General features: G+C 38.1%; 2 protein-coding genes across 3 annotated transcripts in view; one reads left to right on the top strand and one right to left on the bottom strand.

The window, feature by feature from the left end:
* Nucleotides 1–9,871, top strand: part of LBR (lamin B receptor) — a 30,662-nt gene extending 20,791 nt beyond the window's left edge. For both annotated transcript variants that reach the window (XM_015406465.1, XM_015406466.1), the window contains exons 8-14: nt 524–718; nt 3,791–3,894; nt 4,227–4,352; nt 6,214–6,382; nt 8,167–8,247; nt 8,369–8,491; nt 8,959–9,871. In XM_015406465.1, coding sequence (XP_015261951.1) covers nt 524–718; nt 3,791–3,894; nt 4,227–4,352; nt 6,214–6,382; nt 8,167–8,247; nt 8,369–8,491; nt 8,959–9,119 — 959 coding nt within the window. In that variant the 3' untranslated portion in view covers nt 9,120–9,871. The remainder of the gene's footprint in view (nt 1–523; nt 719–3,790; nt 3,895–4,226; nt 4,353–6,213; nt 6,383–8,166; nt 8,248–8,368; nt 8,492–8,958) is intronic.
* Nucleotides 9,872–12,162: 2,291 nt separating this feature from the next.
* Nucleotides 12,163–13,596, bottom strand: part of LOC107106331 (dynein heavy chain 14, axonemal-like) — a gene marked incomplete at its 5' end in the record, with an annotated part of 73,219 nt that continues 71,785 nt past the window's right edge. Inside the window, one exon of the mRNA XM_015406464.1 lies at nt 12,163–12,398. Coding sequence (XP_015261950.1) covers nt 12,186–12,398 — 213 coding nt within the window. The remainder of the gene's footprint in view (nt 12,399–13,596) is intronic.

Raw genomic sequence — 13,596 nt, 5'->3', positions numbered from 1 at the left:
GAGCCTGTTCCCAAGAGTAAGGGCTGCCCCACTCCCGGACCAGTATACTGATGTATACTGTTGGTTGTGCTTTGATTTATTTTGTGTTGTTATGGCCAATGGCTAAGACAATAAACTAAACTTGAACACTCCCGGACCACCGAGAAAGGAAGCTTCACAATAAGTGAATACAAATCTTCCATTTTCTGCTTTCCCCATGGGCTTCAAGGTAATTCATTTTTTCCAGGTTTTAGGCAAGCCTTTGCATCCAGTTAGGCAAACTGATTTATGCTTGTCCTCCAAGCCAGTATCCCAAATTGGAAGCAAGCACCGTTTAGAAAACTGGTTTATAGGGCAAGCATAACCATGCTTATAGGACAAATATATACTGACTAGTTGGCATTTAACAGCAAACTAAGGCTTGCCAAAAACTTTCTGAGAAAGCTAGAGAAAAGGGATTGTGCAAGGCTTCTCGGTTTGCTCAAATAGTGTCTGAACCATGCTGTATTTTCTCATGCTGTTTCTTTTTTTTTTCTCCTTTAAGGATTTTATGCTTTTATCCTAACAACTGTGGCCTTAGGAATATGTCTGTATTTTGAAATGGAGCTTTATTATTTATACAACCATTTCCTGCAGTTTGCGATCAGTGCTACAGTTTTCTCTATCATATTAAGCATTTATCTCTATGTCCGTTCCCTGAAATCATCTGAGGAGGAATTGTCACCTGGGGGGAATTCTGGTAAGTGTGTGTGGGCAGTTACAGAAATTACCTTCCTCCTTCATTGTTGTGTGTGAAAACATGATTGCAAACTATAATGTCTTTTCTGCCTTCCCTGTATTCTTTGTCTTGAAACTTGCAATGGAACATTTTAATTGGAGTCGTCTAATTTTATCAGTACATTTCATGCAAAATGCTCTCTCTGCTTTAATTAGTCATTGCAAATAAACATGTTTTTTCTTGTATGTCCTGTCTGGAGATATGATCTACAAGCTGTAAGTAGATTATATTCATATCTTTAGTTGCTGTAGATTTTCCGGAATGTGTGGCCGTGGTCTTGGCATTGTAGAACCTGACGTTTCACCAGTAACTGTGACTGGCATCCTCAGAGCCATAAACACAGAAAGATGGAGTACTCTCTGTGTCAAGGTGAGAAGAAAATGGTAGGCAGTAAATTTATATCTACTCCAGAAGGTGGGTACGGCTGAGTCATTGTCTTGTAGGAGTTCCCCAGGCTATGGACATGCTAATGGAGGAGCTTTCCTGAGGAGGTTCTTTTGTTTCCTCAGGAGCTTTCCTGCTTCCTGAGGAGGTTGTTGAAATTCTAATCTTATTGTCAGATAGCTGCCATGTTTTGTTTGATCCCTTCTCTGACCCTGGCGCTACGGTGCATGCCTCCTCGCTTGCTCGCTGCTCTGCCCGCTTGCCATAAACAGCAATAGGGAGACCGTGAGAACCAGTGCTGCCAGACTGAGTTATCTGTCTGACCTTGTGACGGGGGGAGGGCTTGCGTTCCACGGCTGGTGTGAATATTTCGGCTCTCATGGAGCACTGAGACTCTCCCGCTTATTATGTAACCCCCCGCCAGGAGAATTCCCCCGCGCACTCAGATTTCATTTGCTTAGCCATTTGCCTCATCCTGCTATATGAAGGGATGGTTCCGCCCTATTGTTATTCCTAACAGTAACCCTGTGGACATGGTAACAGACCTGTAGTCTAATAAAGCATAACGCTTCCCTGGAAACGTGTGTGGAGATCTACTTGCTTTTGAATCTGACACTTATCTGTAGTGCTATTGTCTGATGTAAAGCCTTTTGTGTTTTTCAGGACAGGAAACCATGTCCTATTTATTTTTAAACTCTCTTCTTTCCTGTTGAAATTATGTTTGTGAATTTCAATGGCTTCCCTGTGTAATCTGACATGGTAATGAAAGTGTTGTCCAACCTTTCAGTGTCTTGGAACAAAATACTGTGTCCTGTTTGAGTTAGGCTATGTTCAGTCACTGCTGATTTTTCAGGTTGGCCAAGTCTGCAGTGCCTTTCATGTTCTTTTATTCTTGTCCGAATGCTACGCTGTGTGGTCCCGTCGTAAACTTGTCCACAACAATAGCACTACAGATAAGATTACAATTTCAACAACCTCCTCAGGAAACAAAAGAACCTCCTCAGGAAAGCTCCTCCATTAGCACGTCCATAGCCTGGGGAACTCCTACAAGACAATGACTCAGCCCTACCCACCTTCTGGAGTAGATATAAATTTACTGCCTACCATTTTCTTCTCACCTTGACACAGAGAGTACTCCATCTTTCTGTGTTTATACCTCTGAGGATGCCAGTCACAGTTACTGGCGAAACATCAGGTTCTACAATGCCAAGACCACGGCCACACATCCCGGAAAATCTATAGCAACTAATGAACTCCGGCCGTGAAAGCTTTCGACAACATATATTCATATCTGTTTTCAATTTAGCACTAGTGTTTTAAAAATCTGGGAGAAATTTGGCATATGCCTATCTTGCAAGAGATCATAGATGTGGATCCTTTCTGTGTTGCTTCATTGATGCAACTGGTGGAAGCATTTATGTGGGCTCAAATTGCAGTATGGGAGGAATAAAGTAAATATAAAGTTGTTTCCTGAGAGGTGAAATTCTGCATGAAATTGCATTTGTTGTGGGAAACAGTGTCTGTATCTAGAAATACAAATAGCAAGGAATGATAAAAGGGAGTAAATAGAACTTTGTGTATAAGACCCTGAAGAAAATTTAGGATTCAGTAGTATTCTGTGTCAAAGTATATTGTCCAGCATCTTGTTTTGAATTCAGGATTATGGCTTTTTTGTTATGCTTTCTTGCAGACAGGTTGAAAGGTGTTTGGCCACTAAAATGACAACAAGAAAAAGTAAATTCTCAGCTTGTGATCAAAGAAAACTTTTTTGTTTAGGCAACAATGTCCAGGGAAAGCATCCCAGATTAAGCAAAGTCTTTTAAAGCCTTTTTAAGTTTTGCAGTTAAACTCTTAACTATTCTATGTGTAGGGTCTGTAGAGCTAACCATTTAAATTAAAACAAATGGAAATAGATTAGTCAAGTTATACTCTGGAGACTGGGCAGTTGCTTTTGAAGAGAGCTGTGGTTGCTGATATGCACCAGGATCAGGATAAGAAACAAGCAAACTCTTGCTCCTTAAGTAAATAACAGAAAAAACAAAGCATTTAAGGTAATAGAACAAACCGACACACACCAAATTTGTCACTTACAGAGTTCCAGAACCTGCTAAAATGCCCTCAAGCTACTTCTGTCTATTTTTTATTACAGTTATCCTTTAGCCTAATCATTAGCCAGAAATCCTTCTTTTTATCTTCTCCCAACTTTAGAAGCACTAAACCCTTTTACATGCTCCACCTTTTCATTTCTTTTCAGATCTCTACTTCCAATTAAGCCCTCATCTGCCACTAAAAGACCTTGCATTACATCTGAAAGATGCTCAGGCTTTAGTGAACTTCAGTAATAAAGGGAATTTGACATGTGAATTAATTTTTTTGTTGTCCAGACCTTGGTGCATGGATGGCAAGATGAATGGCCATTCTCAATCCGAATTAGGTCTTTGTAGGGCAAGAGTGACTTTTAATTGAATAATTAGAGAACTACTGCAAACCTGGAAGTAGGCTGTTTGCTATAGCAGAAGATTTCTGTCTTGGGCAGCTCATGGAATACATTTCAGAAATTTTAACAGGAAAAGTTAAAGATATTTTGCGAATTATAAAAATTGCTTATAACTGTGCAACAGCCAATACTAATGATTTTCATATTTGTAGGAAACATAATTTATGACTTCTTTATGGGGCGTGAGTTAAATCCTCGCATTGGAAGTTTTGACCTGAAATACTTCTGTGAATTACGACCAGGCTTAATTGGCTGGGTAAGAAATTAGATTTGTTTTTGTATCTTTTTTGATGTTACAGGTAAAGCTTTTAGTTCTTAAAATGAACAACATACTGTACAAAATGAGTACTGAAAATAGCACTGTTACATTTAAAATGAACAACATACTGTACAAAATGAAATAGCAGTGTTACAGTTTTAGCATTACTTGAACAGAGTTGAAAGCTTTGCTCATACATAATGGAAAAGCTTTCCTGTCAGCACCTGTAGCACATACTTGAGAAATTACTGTATGCAGATTATGATACTATTGTAAAGTTGTAAGAGTAAGACCTTGTGACATTAATGTGTAACTTTTGTTTTTTAAAGGTTGTTATTAACTTGGCAATGCTCCTGACTGAGATGAAAGTGCATCATCAGAGTATGCCGTCTTTGTCAATGATACTAGTTAATAGTTTCCAGCTCCTGTATGTGGTGGATGCTCTTTGGAATGAGGTATCTCAATTTTCAGGCTATTCAATTATTAACATGCTAGTTAAATGGCTGAAAGTTTAAAGACCAATGCTTTATATGTTTGCATATCTTTAAAAGCATATTGATTTCCTGTTCATTTGATTCAGTAAACCAAAGAGGGAAAGGTCTGGTGAAAAAGTGCAAACCAAAATTACAATACACCATGATAAAAAGTGTTTTTAGCTAGCACAGTCAGTGTTAGCTTTTTCTAAATTTGTGCTCATGCCTGTTATCGTACTTATAAATGGTTTGACTAGCAGAGCTCATTTCTTATTACTTAGGATTTTCCTTCAGTATGTTAAGACCCAAGCTTTGGCAGATGAAGATTGTTGAAATGGAATTATATCCAGATTCCTGTTCCCACTACTACACATATTTTCCTATTATTGTATATATTTTCTTACTGTTGTCAATATTTTTATTATTTATCTTTTGGGCACATTTTGTAATTCCTGTAGATGTTTTACATCTGTTTTTTACTTACTTAATCTTCTGTGGAGTAAATAATTGTTAGTCCATTTTTATCATGGTGTAATGGGATTTTGGTTCCATTTTGATCTGTTGGTTTTTTCTTTCTGGTGAAAAAGTGCTCAGAATGTTTCCCTGCCTATAGATGTAGGAGCATTAACAAATAGATTATAAATTCAGGGACTCTGTTTCAAGGAAAGCTTTAACTGGAGTTTGCAGCTGAGAAATTGAAATAAATCTGACACTAAGAGGGAAAGACTTTTGTGAAATAACTTAATTCTATCCGTAGTTTATTTTATTTACTTGATTTGTAGTCTGCTTTTCCTACTTGAACTCAAGGTGGTGTACACATAGTGAATCAATACAGTCAATGGATGGGGCATAGGATTAGGGTTGTAGAACCAACCAGAAGTCTGAAAACAGAACTGAAGCAAAGTATCGGTATTAGCATGACACATTAAATGATGTAGAATTCCATAGTAGGATCCTGGTTTTAACAAGGTATAAACAGTAGTATAGACCACAGTTTTTAATAATTTTTCTAAGTTTCTATTGTGAATCATGCTTGCAGTTCACGTAACTAGTTAGCATGCTAGAGTATCATTCATTATCAGGACAAGATGATATAAACCCTATAAAGGTAGATGATTATTAACTATTGCAAAGTGTACATTATAAAGTGGTTCTGCAGGTTGTGACAGCCTAATCCCTAATTTTGAAATGACACTACATTCTTGTATGTAGAACATTGTCTGGTACACCCTAGTTTATATCTGGGATTAATGAGTCCTTTCTTTTGGTCTATAATAAGCAGGGCTTTCTATGCTGTTCACGAGGAATGAACAAAAGCCCATACGTGTAACTATTTATCTGAGCTAAATTGGAGCAGTGGAGCCGAATGTTTCTCTTTCTGTCTGCTCACCACAAAAAGGTTGGCTGGAGGATTCACACCAGAGAACCATGAAGGACTTCACCGAACATAATTATAATTCTCTTGATAGCAAAAACAAGTGTTACATACACTTTCTTTTAAGGCAATGCATGAACAATACAGAAGAAATGCAATGCATGAACTATGCACCTTTCTGAATTCTGAAGGTTATTGCTTTTGATTTTTGTTCATGCAAATCTACCCTCAAACTCTGATTAGACAGTCTATGACAACAGATTAGCCAATGCTGACTATCCAGTTAACTTGTACCATGCCTTGCACTATAACATGATATCAGTGGAGGCGTGTTGAAACCAAAGTCAAGCCTGTAGTGATCTGTGCACTCATGACTACGTTTGCCATCCAGCATCATTGTCCATGGATTGCAGGATCCAACCAAAGCTGCCTAAATATCAGTTTAACAGCTATTCTTTAACTTTTTAGGAAGCTATTTTGACAACTATGGACATTACCCATGATGGGCTTGGATTCATGCTAGCATTTGGAGACTTGGTCTGGGTTCCCTTTCTCTACAGCTTACAAGCCTTCTATTTAGTGAATCATCCTTATGAGGTTTCTTGGCCTACAGCTACCGCAATTTTGACTCTGAATCGTAAGTGATATATAATGTTTAAATGTATTACTTTATGTTTCTATACATAAAAGCTGTATTTAAGACCTTTTAAAGGAACATTCAGTAGATGGAGTAATAGTATCAGTTGAGAGAGCCTTTCCTAATACAGTAAAACAGTGAAAAATAAGCCATTCAGTTAATGAATCATTTAACATTTTTATAATGTTTATTATTAGGAGTTTCACAATAAATGCCTTTACCGGGGGGGCGGCTCCTGGTCTTTGCTAATGTTCTGTAACCTATGGCACAAATGTAACATTTCTGGAAAATCTGCTGGGTGATGTCATCGAGAGATTTGGGCTGGGTTATCATCAATATGCAGGTGACACTATATCACACTTCCAGTTGATGCCAGGGAGGCCTGCAGGAAGTTTTGGCGTGGATGCAGGCTAATAAGCTTAATGCCAACAAGGCTACTGCTGGGTGGAAGGTGTCATCTGTTCTTGATGGAATTGCACTTCCCTTGAAGTGCAATAGTTTGTTGGTGCTCTTAAACCCAGTCCTACTGCTGGGTAAGCAGATGGCATCTGTGGCCAAGAGTGCCTTTTACCTTTTATTACTATAACCCCAGGAATAAACTTTCTTGAGATCAGAAATGGCTGCTAAGAGTAGGGATGGGCATGAACCGAAACACAAAGCAAAATTTGTGCTTAATTTTGCCCTGCTTGTGGTTTGTAAACTGAAGTTCATGACAGGATCATGAAATTCCACAAACTTTTAAAGCAGTTTGTAGCAGTTTGTGGATAGAACAGAAAGCAGGTGTTTAAAAGGAACACCTAGTCCTTTAAACCCCTGCTTTCTGTTCCCTGCCAAAGCCACAGAAACAGCCAAGTGGCAGGGAGCAGCCTGCTCCCCGCCGCTCAGCTGTTTTTCAGGCTGTCTTGTGCATGCCTGGCTTTAAAGGGACTGCACAAGGAAGCTGGCTTTTGGCTGCTCAGCTTTTTTTGGGCTTTCTGCAAACCCCGTTTAAATGAACTGAATTTTTCCAGTTTGTGCCCATCCCTGGCAAAGAGAAGGGGGAGAGCCAGGAAGACCTGTGTGTGTAACTGGTTTCTGCTGACAGGTTATAGGATCCATATCAGTTGCCTTGATATAATATACTAATTTAAACATACCTTCATTTTAAAAAAGTGACAGCTTTGGGCCCAAAGCAGGCATCTGTTCAGAATAGGCCAAGCTCATCATTTTATCAGCTCAAATTGTTCTTTTATAGTTAACTATTGATTTTTGTCCTTTCACATTTAGTTGGAGTGAAACAACAAGAAAAACATGTGATGAAACAAGAACTGAGGATTTTTTCTTAATTCTTAATTACATTAGAAACCTGATAAACAGTTTTTGTTTGTGTATAGTTGTGTCCCGTGAAGCTGTTTCTATTAGAATAGAGAACATAAAGTTGGAAAATAACAGCTGTACCTATGAGAATTATTTTGTTGCTTTTGCCATTGTTACTGGGAAGCTGGGATGGTACAAAAGCTGTGAGAATGATCTGGGAGATCTCCTGTTCAACTCTCACCTCTGCCATGAATATATGGGATGACCTTAAGTAAGTTACTCTTTCTTAGCCCTGGCCCCATGGAATATGGGGATGATAATACCAGCCTATTTTACAAGGATGTTAAGTATTACAACTGGGTACGGTAGTATATTTGAACACTGAAAGCACTGTATAAATGCTAGGTATTATTAATAGTACAGTGGTCTTGGTGTTTCCCACAAGGAAATAATGGCTGCCTCTTCTTCTTTTCTTTTTTAAAATGAAGTTCTTGGTTATTATATTTTCCGTGGTGCAAATTCACAGAAAAATGCATTTCGGAGGAATCCAAAGGATCCAAAACTTGCTCGTAAGTACTTTTTAGGCAAATTAGTTTTATATCTGCACTTTCTGCATAATAGTATCACATAAGTATGTGTTCTGTTCTGGTGGGTGTTCTCTAATGTATATTTGTGCATACTGCAATGCAGATTTGAAAGTTATTCCTACTGCAACTGGAAAGAACCTTCTGGCCTCTGGCTGGTGGGGCTTGGTGCGTCATCCTAACTACCTAGGAGATATCCTCATGGCTCTAGCATGGTCCCTACCTTGTGGTAAGAGCAAGAAGTATCTTTTACTGAACTCTAGCATTATTCCTGCTTTTCTTTCTCAGTCTGAAAGTGGTAGTTCTTCTTTACAATCTCTGTGCCTTACAGTGATGAGAACTCAAATGAACATCTAAGAAAAGTTTGTTGTAAGATAAAGACTGTTTGGTATATTACATTAACAGCATGGATTCTTGCTGCCTCCCTCTTGCAGCTCTTTGCCCACTTCTCCCCCACCCCAGTAGTCCTGAGGGGGATCTTTGTGAATGACATGGCAGTTGTCATGGGAAGAAGGAATTGGCACAAATTCCTGCCCCAGGTTGTTAGTATAAGTACTACTCCACTGACATTGGGGTGGGGATTGGCTCCAGTCTCTAGCTCTCAAGATTTTTAAAATTATGTTCACTTTATGATCTACCCAGGGCCTCCAGCATGTGGTAGAAAAAATAATAATCATTTTCCATGTTGTCTTACAGGTTTTAATCACATTTTACCATATTTTTATGTCATATATTTTATTGGCTTGCTTATTCATCGAGAAGCCCGTGATGAACGTCAGTGTAAGAAGAAATACGGCATAGCTTGGGAAAAATACTGTCAACGCGTACCATACCGCATATTTCCATACATCTACTGAGCTTCTTCAAAATCACTGGATGACAAAACACCTTTTGCAGTTAAATCTTCCTTGTAATAAACCATGTACCTCAAACTGTTGCACTTGGTATATATGTAAGTTCTGCTGGATTTTCTTAAAAGATATGTTCAGATAGTGATTTAGCAGATATCTGCACCAGTAGCCTTTATTAGGCCTAGCTTTTTCTATTATTAACCATCTGCCTTCTTCATTACACAATTCTGTTAAACAATAAACTAGTTGTGTAGTGAATGCAAATCTTTTTAGGCATTTTGTATGCCATGTGAACTGGGTGCCTGATAGATAATATTCACTATTTGTTTTGGAAAGTAGGAAAGAGAGGCCAGTTGTAAGCAGGCAAAATCCTCCATCCAGTTAAGTTTGATATGTTGCACCTTCCTAAACAGGGTAGTGCTGATTCCATCTTTCCTAACTGACTTCCTCAGGCTAATGCCACTAGTGACAGTGGTGTGAGGAGATGGAACTTACAAGGGGCCAACTCAGGAGTCTCTCCTTTGCCCCATCTCTCTTGAGTACAAACGGGCTCTCATTTTAAGACAGAGTGACAAATGTAGCATGCCTGATTTTTATGTTGAGGTGATGTATGTATCATAATGCACTGTGCTATAAACAATACATTCATGTTGTAAAGGAATTTTTAAAAATTCCATGCATCTCTTTTCAAGTTTTTCAAGCTTCATGATGAGTAGGGCAAGGTGTAGACTGTTGTACAAATTATGAAATAAAATAGGTGCAGTTAGCTTTTTGCAGCTATTATAAACCATTGCATTGTACTATAGCTTTTCTTTATATTATAACATTTAAATATATTGTTGTACAGTATAAAATGCAGTAGTATTTTTAGAACTGGATGATTTTTTAAACTAAAACCATTTCCAGTATTTTTGAAAAGTTTTGTAATGTATTGCTGTGAAATTAATTTCAGCTATTGAAGTGCTAAGTGAAATATTGTAAAGTCAAATACATTAAAAATGGAAATTTATTCAAAGTTTTGTGAATTTGGCATGGCTACCTCAAATGTAGGTTATTTGCCTTTTTATACTGTTGCTAATAAGAAAAACTATTTTTTCAAGTTGCTATTTAAATCAGTTTTTACATGAATCTGTGGTTAAAGTCAACTACTTTAATGTATTTTTGTATATTTGAGTTTTTCATAGCTACATATTTGGAGCTGGAAGCTATTCTTTGTAGCTTAACATCTATGAATTCTATTGCAATAGTATTTACCTAATTAGTTTTAATTGGAAATGGGTTAATTGCCATTTTAATATATTAAATTAGAAGGGAGAAATAATTTGTATAAATTCAATCTTTTAAACCCAATTTTATAGCTGATAAATTACCAGCATAATTAACAATGTGAAAACACCCTTTAATTTGAATTTTTGTATTTTACATTTATGAATTTGTAGTATAGTTCTTGTTAAGCAACAATTCTGTTTTCAGTTTAATGTGCAGTGCAGCATTGCATGGAGGAATTCCCATTTGGCATGCTAGAACCCTGTTTTCCTAAGCATGTGCTTAGGCGCCATTTCGGGACACTATCAGAATGGCATCGTTCATATATCCCTGTCCAGTACATCCCTTCTACTTGATCAACAAATACCCCCTCTTAATGGCCAGTGCACACAAGTGGGAGGGAGAAAGGAGGGGCAAAGCTAGGGCTATGTTTCACTCTGTGGCTATCCTGTTGTGCCCTATAGATCATGTTCTTCTTTTTTTTTTGCTGCCTTAGTTACTGTATAAAATAACAATAGTTTAATTGTACTTTAGAAATGTGCATATAGTATAGCTCTTCTGGAAATGATCATGACAGCTTTCTTCAAAATATTTGTTTGGTTTTGTGTTTTTAAACTTCTGAACAATGCTTCAAGACTTCTATAACTATTTACTTGGAGAAAATGTACTACTGCATAACCAATTGAAAACATACCACTATTTTTAGATTTACTTTAAAGTTCATACATTTGTTTGGCTAGGGGTGTGGCTCCTGACTAATAAACTGCAGTTTGTCATGTTCATTACTACATTTTAAATTTGTACAATAAACACTTTTGATTGAACTTCTTAAGTAACTTGTATAATTAAAATGCTGATCAAAAATGGCTTTCTTGAAGATCCAGTTATATACTATAGTGTTGCTTCTGTATTTGAAAAAGAGTGATATGTGTTGGCCATGAATTGAATGTTTGCTACCAGTTTATATAAGTATCTTTGGTAGATTATATCAGGATTGGGTGCTTAAGAGCTACTTAGATCTGTTCAGTCTCAGGCTCTCATGGCTGTGTCTGTCATGGGAATAAGTGAACAAATAATTGAAAAGGTCCTTTGTTTAAATGTGGGGTGTGTCCGTGCAAAAGAAAAACTATAGGAATCATACTAAGATGTAGAGTCATATTTGGAAGTCCTTAATGTATGTTCAGCAGTATACATATGTGTAGTAGAAAGTTAAATCGCTGATCATATGAATGAATCTTTTGCCATGTATTCTTCATGATACCACAGCCCTCAAGGACAAAAGCAACAGGTTAGTTTTAATTTGGAAGCCTTTCCCTATGCAGTTGGCTGTGTGATACTGGGAAGTGTGGTGGGTCCAGTAAAACAAAAATTCCCACCCCTGTAGGAGCTGGAAAATGGTTCAGGAAAGGATAACTAAAATGATAAAGCACATTCCTCGTAAAGGCAGGGGCTGGAGAAGAGAACAGAAGGGCAAGCTTAGAAGTTCAGTTGGTGTACAGAAGCATATATGCAGTTTTTGTCATAACATTAGGATGTGGGGTAATTAGATTCAGAAAAGAATGTGCTATGTAAGGAAGGATTTTGCCACCACAAGGAGATATGAAATAGATTTGAGAAGGGGGAAAAAGTGAGCAGGGATTGTAATGTTATAATAGAGTGCTGCTAAATGATGAGACAAAAAGACAAAGGAGCAAGGAATATATGTATTTGAATGTTATCACCATACATTCAGAGTTTACATAAGTCATCAAGCTGCTGAAAACTAAATATTTTGGAGGTTGCTTCTTTTTTTTAAATTAACATTCCTCAGTCATCTAATTGACACAGCAGTGCTACACCTCTTGTTATCCAGTGGCTGGGAGTTAGCAGAATTGGTAGATTGATTGAGGTTATAAAATTAGATGATATGCCTGTAGTGGACAGTATTCCAGATCTGTGAGGTGTCCGGTATAATGGACATTCATAAAGAAGAAACTCTGTTTCTTCCTCTAGGTAACAGGAACTCGGATGGGGTGCAACCTAAAAAAAAACCATTTTGTTGAATTAAAAACACATCACTTTAATTACTGCATTTTAAGTATACCATACTGTGTGTAAGGCTCAGTGAAGAATAGTGCAGAAAGCATTGTATTTGCTATTCACATACAACCAAGGAATGCAAAGCATTTATAGCAGGGCACAAGCCCTTGTCCCTTTTTTTGAGCTAGAAAAATTGCATGGAATGGGTTATTGCATGTATGAGGCTCTACATAAAATGTCCATGTCAGAAGTGGAGCGGCAGTGTGGTTTGTCTTCCACCCTGGGTTTGTAGCACCAGCATGTTAAAAGTGAGTGCTCCATAGATTTCATTTCTAGCACAATGAAGGGTAGATGCACTAGGGTGTGTGCATTTGGCTACTGATACAGCTGAGCTGGGAAAAAACCTGATTTTATTCAGGCGATCTCAGTGATATCAAAATTGAGCTACCAGCCATTTCAGCACTCCCTTTCACTCCCCCCCCCACTCCGGAATGAGGGGGAGTGAATGGAAGATTTTAATGGCTTCTTGCCATGTAAAGAGAGCTTTGCAAAACCACATGCCAGTAAACTCTTGAGTGGCTGGTGAGCTCACCCAGAAGTGAGTGAGGTCACCAGCAACTCTGAGTTCACTGGCGCATGGTGCAGCTGGGGACAGTCCCCATAGGGTATAATGGAGCTGAATAAATTCAGCAGTACCAATTATTTCCCAAGTCTCAATATCATACCACTATTGGGATTTGGAAATAATGGTAGATACTGATACTTTTTGGGTCTGGTATACCCAGAAATAACTTTTTTTGTGTGTGCATACCACTGAGATGCACTACAAAGCACAGCACATCTTAAAATACAGAAACAGATAATTCAACATGTGCTTACTACACACAGCATGGACACCGAAAATTACATGCATTTGTAGACAAATTGCATCACTGAAATGAGTACTGCACAAGCACTATAAAAACACTACCAGACATCAGGGACTACAGAGCCTTTTCACTTTCTCCTGTGCTTGAAATGGCTCTGTTCAGCTAACATAAGAACATAAGAGATGCCAATGTTGGATCAGGCCAAAGGCCCATCCAGTCCAACACTCTGTATCCCACAGTGGCCAGAAATACCAGTGCCATCAGGAGGTCCACCAGTGGGGCCAGGACATTAGAAGCCCTCCCACTGTTGACCCCCCCAAGCACCAAGA

This window comes from Gekko japonicus, unplaced genomic scaffold (genome assembly GCF_001447785.1).
Source record: "Gekko japonicus isolate JY-2015 unplaced genomic scaffold, Gekko_japonicus_V1.1 scaffold3830, whole genome shotgun sequence".
Classification (NCBI taxonomy): Eukaryota; Metazoa; Chordata; class Lepidosauria; order Squamata; family Gekkonidae; genus Gekko; species Gekko japonicus.
The sequence above is the reverse complement of the archived record's forward strand: the minus strand, read 5'-3'. Positions and strand labels throughout refer to the sequence as shown.